Consider the following 17,953-nt stretch of genomic DNA (forward strand, 5'->3'; position numbering starts at 1 on the left):
CAGTAAAACAATACAACTGGAAGCCATCTCCAAGATAACTTCCCAGGATGTGAGGTCAATCTGGCTATACATCTGTCACCCCATTGATCGCCAGGGTTGATTCGGCTGATCTTGCTGGCTAGGCGGGTGTCCCCCTCTTCCCTCACTGATTCATGTGCATCCCTGCCAAAGAATGACCTTACCCCCAGAGGAAAGGACCGGTCTTCGGTCAAGGGTATACGAGTAGCTGGCTCCCCTGCTAGAACCTCCAAACAAGCTCTTAAAGAGAGCTTCCCATGTATGTCAAATCTGCCCAAAGCACTACTCTGAAAAGCCCAGACCTCCATGGGGCATTTCCCTCGACTTTAGGACCTTTGAGTTTTGGCCAATGGATTTGATTCAGTTGTCCCCTTCCCAAGGACACAAATATGTGCTAGTGATTTGTATGTTTCCTCATTTGGTGGAGGCATTCCCATGGCCCAGAGCCACAGCCTCTGCCGTCAGTAATATACTCCTAGGAAGAGCTTCCCCACTTGCGGAATTCCCTCAGAGTTCCATAGCGACTGGGGAATTCGCTTCACAGGGCAAATTATACAATCTCTTTATAGGATCTGACTGATTTTGCAACATTTTCATTATGCTTATCATGCAGTCCTCCAGTCTTGTAGAACTAATGCGGCAATTAAAATTCAATTGACAAAAGTCTGGGAGTCTTTTGCTCTGCTTTGGCCTAAGGCTCTTGCCTTAATATAGCTCAACCTAAGATCTCCACAAACATAGATTTTCTCCTTTTGAGAGTATGACTGGCAACCCATGAGATTAGATCAAGGAATTTACACCTGCAGTGTGAATGGTGCCCTCCTAATTTAATGCAAATAACTTAAAAGGGCCCTTAAGACTAAGTTACAGTTCACAGAGCAATCATTCCACAGGCGCTCCCTCCCATGAAAATCTACATCATGATCTTCATCCAGGAGACTGTCTATTGGAAATGCAATCTCCATAAAGATGCCTTCTGCCCGATGGAAAGGGCCACATGAGGTATTACTTACTAACCCTTGTGCAGCTAAACAAGGGTATTGACTCATGGATTCATGTTTCTCATATGAAAAGGATACCCACACCTGAGTGATCATCTCAACCTATTGGAGACCTTAAGCTAAAAATCCCTGAACTACCCAAGACCACCACTACGATTCTCATTCTGGGATCAAATCAGATGGCACCTGATGTGCATGGCTCTCCCAAGACCCACATCAGACCAGTAATACATGAATCCACTCAGCAATCCTTACATTTGGTCTTCCCTTTGACCACCCGTTTCATTTACTGATTATAAAAATGTGTAACTGTGGGGAAGCACGGGACTTGGTTGGAATGTCTGTAAGGAGGATTCTCTAAAAGGTCGGGGGCCTCTAGGGGGACCTTGCCAAAGGTGGCAGCCCCTACCTTGACTTTTCCAAGTAAGTCTGATCCCCCGGATGTCTTGCTGGAATCTCTATGTTTAGTCCTTAAAGACCCGACCTTGTAGAAGCATGTGCTTTCTCAAGGATACTTACCCTGCTGATTGTGTCCAGAGGTTAATTTGAGTTCAAGCTGTTGTTACAATAAAAAGCCAACGAGGCATGTGAACAGGGCTGCTTTTACTTCTAAAGCAAAACAGTCCCTTAGCCTCTTTTTCACAGAAACCTGTGTCATAGCAATCTGTTCATCCGTCGCTCAGGGTCTGCTCGTCAGCCCGGCATGTAACTATCCTTTTTTTATGATTCAGATGACAAGTTCACACCTTGATGGGCCTTAAGCAACTATGTTACTTCTTACAGTGTCTCTTTAATGTGGGGAAATTGAGAGGATAACACCACTCAATCCTGAAAGCACAGGTGTCCTTCCATTCTCGAATACTGTTTGGGGACTAGATAAAAAATCTGGTATTTGGTGGAAAACAAAATGTTTCAAAGAATCTCAGCCCCAAAACTTGAAACAACCAAACCCATACTCATCTTCCAATCCTGACCCAAACATATCGAAACCTCAGGTGCTCTTTTAATCACTCATGATAAATTACGATGACTTTGTCTTCCGTGTTGATGACTATTATGATCATCCAACAATTGGAGAACATAAAGTCCCTGCCTCATAAATAGAACTTAATACTGTACTCAGGGTCTGGGTTGAGGGCCTAATCACAGGCTCTCACTTGAGAGCACTGAGTTTTTCTTCTTATATGGGACCCGAACATGTCACCTTGCTGATGATGAGGTAGATGTGGTACTGTTTAGTACCTGATGCTGTCACCAGACTCTTCTTCCTCTGCCATTGTCCCTAACCTAGGCTCTTTTGTCTATACAATTTGACCAAAATAAACCAAACAAAATTGGGATTTTGAGTATTGTCTTTTCAGTCCTTTCCACCCCAAACCACATAATAGATAAGCCAGGCTTTGGGCATGCCTTCCCTAGAGTTTTTTTCCTTTGGTATGATATGTAGTTGAATTAGAGATGTCGATCAGCAACCTATTCTTGGAGGACAATCATGGAACGTTACTGCCACTGCTCGATTGACTGCCTGAGAGAGCTCTACAAAGCCTTAGGATTCCACCCAGCAAGGTGGTACTTGTGCCCTATTGGAAGAACAATGTTGTTTCGATGTCAACAAATCAGATTAAGTGATACAACAGCTTGAGGTTCTAAAATAAACTATTACAATCCTTGTACAGAACATTAGCCCCTAAATTGGGATTGGACAGACTTATTTAGCTGGCTGCCTGCAGGAATAGGGAGCTGGCTTCGTTCTCTATTATAAGCCCTTCATTATATTGGTGTTTGATTATACTGTTTACCACATTAATCAAGTGTCTTACCAGGTGCATCAAACAATCACTAATAGCCATTACCAGAACGGTAGCCCATTGCCTAGAGATGTTACAATAAATAAATCTGAGACCACCTCTACCAAAGAACTTTAAATGTGAGAAATATGACTTAGCTTTGTTTCCAACAAGCCTCCTTGTTGCTCAAATGTGGCCATAAGCTCTCCTGTTGTACACCCGGGAGACCACTTACCTCCTACATGGGACATGACAAACTGGAAATGAGCCTTCCTGGAGACAAGGGATCAATGTTGCTTTTCAATGACAGACCAATTGTACTTCCTAATGGCTGGCCCATGCTTTCTAAGTAAAGATCTGGCTAGAAAGGGGAAAATGTAATGCCCAACCTGCATGGCTCAGTGGTTGAGCATCGACCTATAAACCAGGAAATCACGGTTCAGTTCCTGGTCAGGGCACCTGCCCGGGTTGGGGGCTCAATCCCTAGTGTGGGGCATGAAGGAGGCAGCCAATCAATGGCTCTCTCTCATCATTGCTGTTTCTACCTTTCTCTCCCTTCCTCTCTGAAATAAATATATCTATTTTTTTAAAAGGGGGAAATGTGAAAGAAAAACAGAAAAATGGAGTTGGTATTGTCAAGGGAGCAATCTAAAATGGAGCTGGAGGCCTCTGGGAAGCTGAGCTAAAATATCCCCCATCCTTAAATAATCAAGGTACTCTCCAGTGAAAACCTATTCCTAAAGAGCTGAGGCCACAAAGTTACATTAACAGGTGGAAATTAAAAAAATTTTAACAGTGGATGTGAGCCCGTTGTGATGCACAGGCAGAATTAATCACAAGCCTTATTTCCTGATGTAAAAGGCGGCTCTGATGAAAGGATTTTAAGCAATTCTGGTTGAACAAAAAGTAATGAAATTAAAATTTTTCTTATCCTAAGCTTCTTATACATGCTTCTCTAAAGAATGAAGCAATAGATCCTATCACAGATAAAGGTCAGCACATATATGTATCTAGGTAAATGTAATAAAACATTTTCTATTACAAATTACTGAAAGCATCTAGTACTATAAAGAGGGGAAAATCTGCCCTGACCAGTGGACAGAGTGTGGGCCTGTGGACTGAAGGGTCCCAGGTTCCATCCCCAGTAGGGGGCGTGCAGGAGGCAGCCAATCAATGATTCTCTCATCATTGATGTTTCTATCTCTCTCTCCCTCTCCTTTCCTCTCTGAAATCAATAAAAAAATATTTTTAAAAAAGAGGGGGAAATCTGACTCTGATGCACTTACGTCCTATGGAAGAAATAACAAACACAAGATTTATAGAACAACTTTGTAAGTTCTATGCCAAAGCAACTTACAATTTTCCAATTAAAAACAACTTGGATTGGGGGTACCAACCAAGGAATGTGGAGGAAGAAAATGGAATATACCACAGGGCATTACAAAAAAGTCTTCTGTTTTCAGCTAGATATACGAATTAAAGAAATTACGTATGTACCTAATTCAGGGTAAGTTAACTAAGTTAGAGTATGAATAAATAATGAGTTTCAGGTTGACCTGGCATTGCATATACTGGTATGAAAACAGCACAATTTTCTTTTATATCAACAATTATTCATAACCAGAGCTAAAGCTGGATTTTCTTTATATGGCAGGCAATAGAAAACTACAAGAATCCTAAATTAATCTAGCTAATAATATATTTAGTACTGATGTGTAATAGCTAATGCCTAATCAAAAGCACCAAAGTTAAATTTATAATTAAGAGATGCAGCAAGGAAGCCATTTTCTCTTATTTATCCCAATCTAATCATCTGTAATGCTGCAATCTTGTTTGCTTATAAAAAGAAGTGGTGTCTGGCCAGCGTGGCTCAGTGGTTGAGCATTGACCTATGAACCAGGAAGTCATCTGGTCAGGGTACATGCCCGGGTTGCAGGCTCGATCCCCGGTGTGGGGTGTGCAGGAAGCAGCCAATCAATGATTCTTTCTCATCATTGATGTTTCTATCTCTCTCTCTCTCTCTCCCTCTTCCTTCCTCTCTGAAGTCAATAATATATATATTTTTAAAAAGTGGTAAACATCACCCTAGAGACGTGCAGCTTCCTAATCTTCTAGATGTAAAATTAAGGCCCAGAGACTTGTTGAAGATCACATGGCTAATTAGCACAAGATTTCAGACTTTCTCTCAGTTGGTGTTTCAATATACCAAAATACTTCAGGGCAAAAAATATTTGTTTAAATCAACAAACCATTAGGTACAATATTTAAGAGTTTAGCCCAACAGGAATATAAAACTTGAGCACAAACATGACTGACTTATAAAATCAATGGCATGTATAATTTCCAGATCATGCTTTATCAAACTTAGGCATAACCAATCAAAAGCTCAATTTAGCACTGATTAAGTCCGTATGAAATTTCCTCTATATAGATAATTACTAGGGATTAATTTAATCACTCTTCAATCTTTAACAGCAATTTCATATTATTTCTCAGAATATTTATACTCTTTTGAAAGAATAATTGATAAGTTTAGCAAAATGACTCACTTAGATGACAGGTCCATGAATAGCAAGATGTCTCTAAATGTTTCTCTCTTGTAACATGAGCTGAATTTGTTGCTTATAGTAAATTGTATTTCTCAATATCAACAAGATTCTTCAAAAGGAAACTGTTATCTGTCAATAATAATTACATAAAAGACAAGCAATCTAGAAAGCATAAAATAATATGGATAGTACAAAAATTCAACGTTAACTGAATAAAACAGGATTTTGTGAGAATATTTGTGCAGAAAAAAGATATAAAGGAAAATTGCACATAATTTAAAAAGTAAACTAATTACCAAGTGTCAGAAAGCTGATAAATTTTCCATGCTATATAAAATGAATTTCTTAAATTTAACCAAATAAAAATCCCTGCTATTCAATAATAAGATGTCCTGAAGCAAAGTTACAAGAATCCTCAGGAAGAGAAAATTAAGGCTAAGAAGATCAAACATCAAGTGTTCATCAAACCTTTCAGTCAACAGAGCCTTTATTAACATGCAAGTACCATTTGCCACAAGATATACATGTTCTCCTAATCTTTCAGTTCTTTTTCAATATTTTAAGGTTACTTGTGGATCTAACATAAAAAGTAACCTACTAAAATTGGTCAAAGTAAAACTTGATTCTAGCTATCACCTTAACCTTTTATTATTTAGGTTTATAATTGAAATTATTTGTCTCAAGTAGCAGAATATAATTCTTGTACTTGTTAATCTTCTATACTAAAATATGTACCAGAATATCTTAAGAAGTTACTAAGTATATGGAATTAACATATATATTTAACTGCTTTCCATAAGCTGGAAAGTACAATGCTAAGTTTTCTAAGAGGAAAATCGTTTATAGATCTTGGTTATTTATGGTTTTTGCAGTTTCCATAAAAACTGGTCCATATTAAACCAGTCTTGAAGAACTAAGATGAAAACTTAAAAACCCTAATGACAGCCTTGATTTACTAAGATAGAAATAATAAACCAAACTACAGTTCTCTTTTCCCAGGCCTCAGCAGAGATGCTCTGTCATAGCTTTTGAAATTTTTTTGTCTGCTTAGTATAAAAGCTGAATGACCTCTTTATAAGTTAGATATCAGTAGAGACCCACAAATGATGGGCATATTTATTGGGACACATTTTAATTAATAGAAGATAATTCATACACTGTATCAAAGTGCATTATAAGATTTGCACTGTATCTGTCCACATGTTTGTCATATTTTATAACATTTCAGTTGGATGCAGGAAGACTGGAATTGTTCAGAAAAGTCTAGCTTTTAAGATGTGGTTAAAGTTCATAGTGAGTCTTTTAAAACATTTAAATAACCGGAAGTATAATCACAACAAGGGACTATGTAAGAAGAATGAATATTGCAAAGGAAGCTTTATAGTCAATGAAAATACAGTACTTTGGATTGGCCAAAATGCACAGTACACATGAAATCAAGGTCATGTACTTTACTTATTGACCATGTGGCTACAGTTCAAAAGGTCACTGTTCCAACAGCCGTACCAAGTAATCTTCCAAATTGCTTTTAAATAAAGTTCTTAAATTGTAGCAATGAACAAAAAGACAAGATACACTTAAACAATACTGCAGTTTATCAAAAGACACATAGAAATTTCAACTCATGTCTTTGACAGTTATAAAAATCAACATTTGGCTAAGTTATAAACATGTTTATAATGCAATTATTTGCATAATTCTAATAATGGTAATGATGGCTATAAGATCAGAATAGGTTTAAAAAAAACACACTAAAAACATAAAAATACAGAGCCCAATATTTACCTGTAGAATATGTTCATTTATGACTAAATTTCAGCATTTACTATATAGCCACCGCTCTAATTTTAAAAATCACATCCAAAGGGTAAGGCAAAACTAGCTAGCAACTGGCATGTTTATTTCCCAATTTGTGAAAATGTCCTTAATCTGTTGATGTAGCAAACAAATTTCAACTGTGCTATGCAAAAGAAGAGACCATAGTCTGCTTTGCAATGAACTTTAAAGTTCAATCGCACACAGGCAACATGCTATATATGAAAAAATTACTAACTGAACTACAGGTATTAAATACTGAAAAAAGTTAACAGTTTATTATAATTTACTTTATTTAACAATCTAGGAAGTTCGCAGCCATCAGCAGTTCCAGTGCAATTTCAGGTGCAATTGGGAATTCAGGAATCTCCGTGGAGCTGTTAGTGTAGCGAACCTTGTAAGTAAAATACATGCACACTTTTGATAGCACATGTGAAGGGATCTCTCTAAAATTGACTTCATTAGTTTCGTTCTCAGCAAACTGACCTATAAAAGAAAAAAAAGGTATGTTATGCGCTGAAGTGTGTTCCTCCAAAATTCTTATGTGGAAGTCCTTACCCCCCAGCACTTCAGAATGTGACTGTATTTGGAGACGGGTGTTTTTCCCCTCCTCCTGTTCAGGAAACATTTTAAATATGGAATGCTTCACAAATTAGTATTTTGTCCTTGCACTGGGGCCACGCTATCGTTCCAATTTTAGTATACGTACTGCCAAAGTGAGCATGGAGACAGGGTCTTTAAAGAGGTAATTAAAGCAAAATAGGATTTATTAGGATGGGCTCTAATCATGTGACTGGTAGCCTTAGAAGAGGGGATTAGGGCCCCGCCAGAGTGGCTCAGTGGTTGAGCGTTGACCTATGAATCAGGAGATCACAGTTCGATTCCTGGTCAGGACACATGCCTGGGTTGCGGGCTTGATCCCCCGTGTGGGGTGTGCAGGAGGCAGCCGATCAATGATTCTCTCTCATCACTAATGTTTCTATCTTTCTCCTTCTCCCCTCCTCTCTGAAATAAAAAAAAAAAAAAAAAAAAAAAAAAATGTTTCTAGAGAGAGAGAGAGAGAGAGAGAGAGAGAGGGGGAGGGAGGGAGAGAGGGAGGGAGGGAGGGAGGGAGGGAGGGAGGGAGGAGGGGGGGGGATTAGGTCACAGACACAGAGGGAAGACAATGTGCAGACACAGGGAGAAGGCCATCTCAGAAGAAACCAATGCTGCTGACACCATGATCTTGAATTTCTACCCTCTACCATGCAAAATAAATTTCTGTTGTTTACATCACCCAGTCTATGGTACCTTTAAAGTTTTTTATTTATTTATTGATTTTAGAGAGAGAGAAAGGGAGAGGGAGAGAGAACATCAATGTGAGACTGCAACATGGATCGGCGGCCTCCTGCATGGTCCCCTACCAAGGAGGAAGCCTGAAATCTCAGCATGTGCCCTGACTGGGAATCAAACTGGCAACCTCTCAGAGCCACACCAGCCAGGGTGTGTCTATGGCAGCCCTAGCAAATTATTATGACATGAAATAAATCCAACTAGCATCAAGCAAATATCTCTGACTTTTTAGTATAAACATAAAAAGGTCTTTATTAAGATAGCATTTCAGATTCATCAAGACTGAATTTTAAAATTTTGATTCTCTCCTGGAAGTCTGGACACTTTGTAGCTTTTCCAAAGAATCTTGATGTTGGGATTACTGAAGGGTAAGTAGGAATCAAGTCTTCATGGCCCATTAGGAGTCCTGTGCTATATTGAATTGCCATGTCAAAATAAATTGGTGAAATACTATTTTAAAAACCTTTTCAGGAAAGAAAATGTACTGTTTTCCCCTTTAGTTTTTAAAAAATATAATCACATTAATGAGATCTTATTTAATAACTCTTAAGAAACAATTTGTAGTGATCTCTCAAAATTTCTTCAGTCATATAAAGAAATTTATCATTAGCTTTTATCATAGGGATGAAATATATTCTTAGCCCAGACCAGTGTGGCTCAGATGACTGAGTGTTGTGACTAGAAGGTCATCGGTTTGATTCCCAATCAGGACACATACCTAGGTTTTGGGTTCGACCTTGTTGGGGTGCGTACGGAAGGCAACAGGTCCATGTTTCTCTCTCACTTCGACAATCTCTCTCTCTCTCTCTCTCTTCCCCTTCCTCTCTAAAATCAATAAATACATATTAAAAAAATAACAACCAAAAATATTTTCTTAGCAGTCAAGCACTAGCACTATGACCTAAATACAAAAGGAAGAAAAATATACTTTCTGAGAATGTAGTATTTTTAAAGGATTTCTAATTGCATGTTGGCTGGGGGGTGGGAAGAAAGAAGAGCAGGATTCAGCAAAATAATTCATAGCTATAGGTAACTTGGTTTGCCAATAATAAACATTTTCTTTCTTGAATATAAGTATGAAACATTACCAATAGGCACTTGTTTGAGACTAGACAAACATTTAGGGTTTTTTTTTTTTTTTAGGTGAAATTCATATCACAAATTTAACCATTTAAAAAAAGTGTACAATTCAGTTTACATTCATAATGTTGTATAAGCACCCTATCTTGTTCCAAAACATTTTTATCAAACCCAAATATAATCCTGTAACCTTTAAGCAATTACTCCCCATTTCCCTACCCCCAATCTCTATTTTTTAAAATATAATTTATTGATTTTTTTTTACAGAGAGGAAGGGAGAGGGGTAGAGTTAGAAACATCGATGAGAGAGAAACATCGATGAGCTGCCTCCTGCACACCCCCTACTGGGGATGTGCCTGCAACCAAGGTACATGCCCTTGACAGGAATTGAACCTGGGACCCTTGAGTCCGCAGGCTGACGCTCTATCCACTGAGCCAAACTGGTTAGGGCCCAACCTCTATTTTCTATCACACCAATCTACTTTCTATCTCTATGGATTTATCTACTCTAGATATTTCATACAAATGGAATCACATAACATGCGACCTTTTGTGACTGGCTTCTTTCACTTAGCATAATGTTTAGAAGATGCACCATGTTTTGGCATGTATCAGCACTTCATTCCTCTTTATGCAAACATTAGTTTTGGGCTGAAAGTTTGATCTTCAAGATAAAGCTCTTCTTATTAAATAAAGTAAAGGAGATCAAGCTTACAACAAGCAAAAGTCCTCTAATTTTAATTTTTAAATTTTTAAATTTTTCTTGACATCTGTGATGTCAAGTACATCCTAGCTCTGTCCAAAAGAAGTCTAAAGCAATTCAAGCCAGGAGCAATGATTCCTGCTAGCACACAGACTGGGGTCCCTAAGTATCATTTCCCATTAGAAGAAATAGGGGCTCTTGGAAAAATGGCCATTCTCAGGATTAACGGAATAACACGCAAAATGAGCCTGAGAAATCTTGGTATTACGGAAAGTAGTAGCTATCCAAGACCAACGGAGCCATGTCAAAAGGACACAGAAACCAACATGACGTGGGTCCTTCTGTCATAAAAATGGAGCACTTGAGCACCAATGAGAATGACTGTGCCAGATGTAAAAGTACTATATATATAAAGTCAGGAGCTGATAATGATACGCAAAAACAAAAAACACCCCCCCTCCCCCAAACACTCTTTGCTATTGGAGGATGCTGGAGAAGCAATTCATTACACTGCAAAATTATATGTAAAGGGGGAAAAAAAATTAAGCATTTAACCTTTTCTTTTCTGTACAGACTGTATTTCAGAATAACCAAACAGTTCTTTAAAAGAGAATTCTAACTAGTAAGTGCAGAAGAAACCACATAATTAGAAAATCACTGTTTTATAATTCCAAATGAAGTATATATCTCAGAAATAATCACAATGAATGCTAAGACCATTATATGAAAGTCTGACTCGGGGATTGTTCATGGATGAATCAGCTTGATAACCCTGGAACCACTAATCAATCTTGACATTGCTAAAAGATGTGTTACAATAGGATACAATAGTGCCACCCATGAAGTATTCATAGTATATTCATAGAATACTTCAGTAATATGAACCAGATTCTAAGCAAGCCTCTGATATTCTAATTATGAATTTACAAGCTAAAACAGTAAGTCTAATCAGGATGTGAACATCATATAAATAACCTTGTTTCTTTGTAAAACTGATGGTCTGGAACAAAGGGAGGGCACAGGGGGACTATAAAGATTTTATGAGGGAAATGACAATGTCGGGGATTTGCTAGAAATACTCTTTAAAAAGTGAGAATAAGAGATGAAACAAGATTGGCAAAATGTTGGTAAACTACTGATGCTGTGTACATGGAGGTGTATTGGTCTCTCTACTTCCATGTAGTCTTTAAGTTTACATAGGAAAAAAATACAGAAAGGGAATTGCAAGGGACCCCAAATAGCCAAAACAATCTTAAAAAAAAAAGTTAAGAGGCCTCCCATTCCTTAATTTCAAAACTTACTACAATACTACAGTAAATCAAAACAGTTTGGTACTAGCCCTGAGCATGGTTAGAGCATTGACCCCTGCACCGAAGGGTCAAGGACACGTACCTGAGTTGTAGGTTTGCTCCCTACCCTCCGTTGGGCGCATGTGGGAGGCAACCAATCAATGTGTCTCTCTCACATCAATGTTTTCCTTTCTCCCCCCTCCCTCCCTTCCACTCTCTCTGAAAAGCAATGGAAAAAGTATCCTCAGGTAAGGATTAACAACAACCACCCCAACTCCCCAAGAAACAGTTTGGTACTGAGATAAGGAAAGATATATAGCACAATGGAAGAGAATTAAGAGTCCAGAAATAAACCCGCACATCTGTGATCAACTGATTCTCAATAAGGGTGCCAAGACCATTCAATGGGGTAAAGAATAGTCTCTCTTGCCCTAGTCGGTTTGGCTCAATGGATAGAGGCAGCCGATCAATTATTCTCTCTCATCATTGATGTTTTTTTCTCTCTCTCCCTCTTCTTTCCTCTCTAAAATCAATAAAAACATATTAGCCCTAGCTGGTTTGGTTCAGTGGATGGAGCGTCGGCCTGTGGACTGGGGGTCCCGGGTTCGGTTCCGGCCAAGGGCCGTGCCCGGGTTGCGGTCTCGGTCCCCAGTGGGGGGCGTGCAGGAGGCAGCCAGTGGATGATTCTCTCTCATCATTGATGTTTCTGTATCTCTCTCTCTCCCTTCCTCTCTGAAATCAATAAAAACATATTTAAAAAAATATATTAAAAAAAATAGTCTCTTCAACAAATGGTACTGGTACGTCCACATGTGAAAGATAAAGTTAATTACCTCATATCATGCACAAAATTAACTTAAAATAAAAAACCTAATTACAAGAGCTAAAACCATAGAACTCTTTTAAGAAAACATAGGGGTAAATCTCCATGACATTGGACTTGCAATGAATTTTTAGACAGGCCTTCAAAACAGCAACAGGATAAGAGATAAATTGGGCTTCATCAACATTAAAAACTTTTGTTCATCAAAAGATACTACTAAGGACCAGCTGGCGTGGCTCAGTGGATGAGCATCAATCTATGAACCAGGAGGTCACGGTTCGATTCCCAGTCAAGGCACATGCCTGAGTTGCGGTCTAGATCCCCAGTGTGGGGCTTGCAGGAGGCAGCCGATCAATGATTCTCTATCATCATTGATGATGCTATATCTCTCTACTCTCTGAAATCAACAAAAATATATTTAAAGCCCTAGCAGTGGATAGAGCATCGATCGGCCTGTGGACTGAAGGGTCCTGGGTTCGATTTCGGTCAGGGGCACATGCAGGCTTGTTCCCTGGTTGTGGGGCGCATGCAGGAGGCAGCCAATCAATGATTCTCATCATTGATGTTTCTATCTCTCTCCCTTCCTCTCTGAAATCAATAAAAAAATATAGTATAAAAAAAAAAGTATTTCTAAAAAAACATGTTTTTCTTTTTTTTAAAGAAAAGAATAAAAGATACTACTAAGAAAAAGACAACCTACAGAATGGGAGAAAATATTAAATCATGTATCTGATAAGAATCTAGTGTCCAAAATTTATAAAGAACTCTTACAACTCAACAACAGAAAAGACAAACAACCCAATTAAAAAGTCGGCAACAGACTTGAAGAGACATTTCTCCAGAGGATACACAAATAGCCAGCAAGCACATGAAGAGATAGTCAACATCATTAGTCACTAGGGAAATGCTAATCAAAACCACAATGACACACTACTGGTACCCGTTAGGATGGCTAGAATAAAAAAATTGCAAGTGAAGTGTCAGTGAGGATGTGGAGAAAACCACATAAGGAACCCTCATACACTGCTGGTAGGAATGTAAAATGGTTCAGCCAACTGTGCAAAGTTTGGCATTTCCTCCAAAAGTTAAACATAGAAGTCACCATATGTTCCAGAAATTCCAATCCCCAAGAAAAACTACCTCAGAGAAAATGTTAAGAATAGATATTTGGGAGGTGGTAACTTCTATAGATAAACTTTAGAAGCAGGAGCACAAATCCCTAGAGGCCTGTGTAGAAGAAGCTGACCATGGAAACTAACCTAGGAAAACAATCTTTCCTATTTCCAAGTAACCAACTGGCTCGTATTGAAACTAGGGTAAATAACTAAAAACTGGGTCTGGCAGAAACCAACTTTCCCCCAATGCAACATAATTATGCAATGTTCAAATAGTTACTATCGCTTTTAAATGTTATGAGTCATTTCACTCAACTTAAAACACTCATCAAACATTAAAAGTGAAGATACACGAAGAGAAAATAAAGGAAATGTTCCTACCTGGGCCACTCAACATGGCTTTTATTGTTCCCGATGTTAATGCATGTTCTCTTTTTACAATAAATTCATGACCATCTGAAGATATCAATTTGACATACATGGCATCAGGGCCTTCACAGCCACCATAGGTTTTCTCTTCTCCATCTAAATAAAGTAGTAAAATGACTTTTGAATCACAAAATTTATGAACAATAAACAGGTTTACCAAGGTTAATATTTGAGGAACTCAGACCAGAAAGATTTCTCGTGGGTAACAGCTACCAAGATTTTGAAGATTTTAAGCTTCTTATTTATTAATTATTCTCTACACATTTTCCAATGTCACAATAACTCTACATTCAAGGATGTTACTTTGGGTGAAAATTTACCACTATTTTTCAAGGAAGTATTAATAATATTTTTGTGACCACAGCAGCAAATTCAAATTTAAAGACTAAAACAAAATATTCATATAGTAAAATTTTAGCCCTGGCTGGTGTGGCTCAGTTGGTTGTGCCTCGTCCCATGCACTGGGGACTCTATCCCCAGTAGGGGGGCATGTAGGAGGCAGCCGATAGATGTGCTCTCACATTGATGTTTCTCTTCCCCCCACCTCCCCTCCTCTATTTCTAAAAATCAATTTTAAAAAAAGGTAAAACTTTAATTCTATCACCTGAAATACTTATCTTGAAGTATATATATTTACATTTCCCTTTAATATCTTTCTCACATTTATAACTCTCAGAATATTATACTGACAGAATTTTAATTTTTATGGTTACCAAATAACTGAAAGTTTCTTAAGGCTTATTCTAAAAATTTAGGGAGCCCTAGAGAGAAGTACATAGGATGAGGCTGAAGTAATGTTCAGGTACTAACACATTTATTCATTTATTTCTTTTTTTCACTCAGGTGAAGATATTTTTTCTTAGACAGTGGAAGGAAGGAGGGGAGGGGGCGAGAGAGAGAGAAAGAGAAAGAGAGAATTATCGATGTGAGACACATTGACTGGTTGCCTCTCGAACACACCCGGTCCCGGCCAGGGCTGGGGATTGAACCTGCAACCTTTTGATGAGGGCCAATGCTCTAACCACTGAACACACCAGCCAGGGCTACTCATTTATTTCTTAATAGTTAATTTAGAAATCCCTAAAATTAGCATTAATAAATATCAAAATCACTTATGTACTACTGCTGCCCAAAATGTTTACTCTGAATGTAATAGGAGAAAACACTGAGACAAATCTAAATTTAAAAATGCCATGGAAGACTTCACTCCTCACCCCAGGATAGCCAGGTAGGTAACTGTTTAAAGGAGACTAGAGGAGGGGACTAAAGGGAGTGAAATAGGAGACATCTGTAATACTATCAACAATAAAAACATATGCATTAAAATATTAAAAGGAGACTAAATAGACAAATTAATGCAATAAGTGATTCCTGATTAGATTCTGGATTTAAAATAATAAACCTGTTATAAAGAACACTATTGAAACAACTGAAAAACTTTGAATATGAACCGAACACATGCTGATGTATTTAGGTGTGTACAACTAAATTTTAAATCAGCCGTGGGCAAACTACAGCCCGCGGGCCGGATCTGGCTGTTCTATCCAGTTCTCTTGGTCTCCCCTCCGCTCCTTTACTTTGAATTTATATTAGTTCACACAAACACTCCATCCATGCTTTTGTTCCAGCCCTCCGGTCCAGTTTAAGAACCCATTGTGGCCCTCGAGTCAAAAAGTTTGCCCACCCCTGTCTTAAATGATAGGTAAGAAAGCATTTTTATGTTTATGTATGTACTCATGTATATATGTATATATAAACACCCACACACACAGAGCGAAAGCAAATGTGGCAAAACAGTAACAACTGGTAAAGGCTAGGTGGTGTATTATTCTTACAATTTTTCTTAACAAAAGGCTGGGGGACTCGTAAAGATGCAAGTAACTTCTAAGTTATGGACTATCCAAGCATACAGGTTCTCAGCAGTTTTGACAATTTCTGAGAACAAAAATACAAATAATTATCAATTATTTAAATATATACTTCCAGTATTTTTTTGCAAGCTAAACCATTTTATATGTCTGATGGAAAAGTTTCTAATATCTTAAGGTAAATTACTCACTAGGAATCACAAATTTTACTGGGTACAATAACGGTACCGATCTGTCTTTCAAGATTGTACAGTAAACATAGGTCGCTGAATTAAACAACTCCTTGTGGTCTACTTTGACCACTTTCTAACTTGCATTTGCATTCAGACATTAAAGGCCTATCTTTGAGTGGAAAAACCAGCTTCTACTAGTTGAAATACCCGTTATTTTCTTATGAAACTTACCCATTATGTTCTTATGAAATTCTACTTCGCTTCCACAGGAAGTTTAGTAGTTTCCTGAAAATATAACAAAGCCATATTAAGACATGTTTTTCACCATTATTTAATATGTCCTTGGTGTTACAAGTTGAAGGACTCTCTCTCTCTTTCTCTCTGCTAAGCAGGAATTTTCTAGCCACCACACTGTGGAACAGTATCAAGTTTCTGAACATCTGAGAAAAGATGATCACCTCCGGGACAATAAAGTCGAAATACAAACTTGTTTCTTTTTTCTTTTTTTTCCTTTAAGGCAACTATTCTGAAAAGATTTAAAAATACAGATGCTGTTCATTAGGACCTAAACTGAACTTGAAAGAGATCCTTGGCCTTAATCATCTTCATATATATACTACATCTACTTGATTCTGGTAGACACGAAAATATTTGCTGAATGAATGACAACACGATAAATCCAAGTAGCTTTCATGAGAAGGAAAAAGGTAAAGCTTGCTGGCTTCTTATGTAAATGCTCACATCTATATCTGTTTTATCCCTTCTGCATATAGGCTACCAAAAATCTATAATTTAACAGAAGAATGGTAAAAATTTATACTTTTTTGAGAAATATTAAATTTTACAAAATATGGTGATTACTAAATAAAAAGGGCTCATGTTTTCAGTAATTTGTACTTTAACAGCATTGCTTCAAAGAAGGATTTTATTAATACCAGTATTATTTTTATGTGACTATTAGGAAAACAGCATATTCTCATTATCCTTTTCTCTAAGAAAATCCGGGCTAATACTTTCATTCTAGCCTTAAAGAGAGGGTCAAGAAAATAAGCCACATTTTAGAACAAGAAAGAAACTTGGAGATAACTTATGTCATCCTCACCTTAAAAAACAGTAACATCCCTGCTATATAGAGAGGATAAATTACTTGTTCCAGGTAATGATGGCGAAGCACAGAGGGAGATATTTAAAGTACCATTTCTAATGGAAGCAATGTAGCACTGATAACAAGAATTTGAGGGCCTGGTATGTGGTAAACATTGCATTAAACATTGTATATACATTGTCTTATTTTAAACCAATCTTTTCACAAAAGAATTACTGTTCCCATTTTAAAGATGAGGAAACACTCAGAGGCTGCTACTTGCTCAAGGATTCTACAGCTTAGGTGGCAGCCTCAGGATTTAAACCTAGGTAGGCAGGCTCAATCGCCCACACTCCCTTCCACTATTCCACACTGCCATGGTAAAGCATGCTGGCTCCAGTTAAATCAGCCACTACTGCTGAGAGCTGTGCTGCATTCTCTAAAATTAAAATACAGTACTATGTCATTTTATGATAATAATAGACAAAAATTCATCAGTCATTATTTTCTTCTGTTCATACTGCTTTGTAATCATTCTCTTAAAAAACAAACAAAAATATAAAAAAAAATGACAAAATGCTAGAAAAGCTAGACCAAAAATTTCAAGTGCTAACTTTGCTATCTGGAAAATTTTCAGAGCAAAATATCTAGAATGTTTACTTAACTAGCAGTAGCTAGGCAACCATGTAAAGTGACATCATAGAAGCCCTTTGGGTAGCAACAGTTTCTCCAGACTTCTTAATATAGTAAATATATTCCAGCATTTATACAAGGGTTAAAAGAGGAGGGGGAAGGCTCCCTATCACTAACAAATAAAGGAGTATATCAACAAGAATTGAGAGCCAATCTTAATTCTTAACTAGGAGCTAAAAATATTTGAAGTGTGA

The 17,953-nt window shown here is 37.7% G+C and overlaps 1 protein-coding gene across 4 annotated transcripts in view; it reads right to left on the reverse strand.

Annotated features, from left to right (window-relative positions):
- Positions 1–4,124: 4,124 nt before the first annotated feature.
- Positions 4,125–17,953, reverse strand: part of ELOC (elongin C) — a 30,130-nt gene continuing 16,301 nt past the window's right edge. For 3 of the 4 annotated variants that reach the window (XM_080646931.1, XM_080646932.1, XM_080646933.1), the window contains 3 exons: positions 16,214–16,267; positions 13,894–14,037; positions 5,121–7,656 (listed from right to left, as the gene is read on the reverse strand). In XM_080646931.1, coding sequence (XP_080503057.1) covers positions 7,466–7,656; positions 13,894–14,037; positions 16,214–16,217 — 339 coding nt within the window. In that variant the 5' untranslated portion in view covers positions 16,218–16,267 and the 3' untranslated portion in view covers positions 5,121–7,465. Of the gene's footprint in view, positions 7,657–13,893; positions 14,038–16,213; positions 16,268–17,953 lie in introns of all 4 variants that reach the window. The other variant, XM_080646930.1, reaches the window with a different exon arrangement.

This window comes from Plecotus auritus (genome assembly GCF_963455305.1).
Source record: "Plecotus auritus genome assembly, chromosome: 11".
In the NCBI taxonomy this organism is placed as follows: Eukaryota; Metazoa; Chordata; class Mammalia; order Chiroptera; family Vespertilionidae; genus Plecotus; species Plecotus auritus.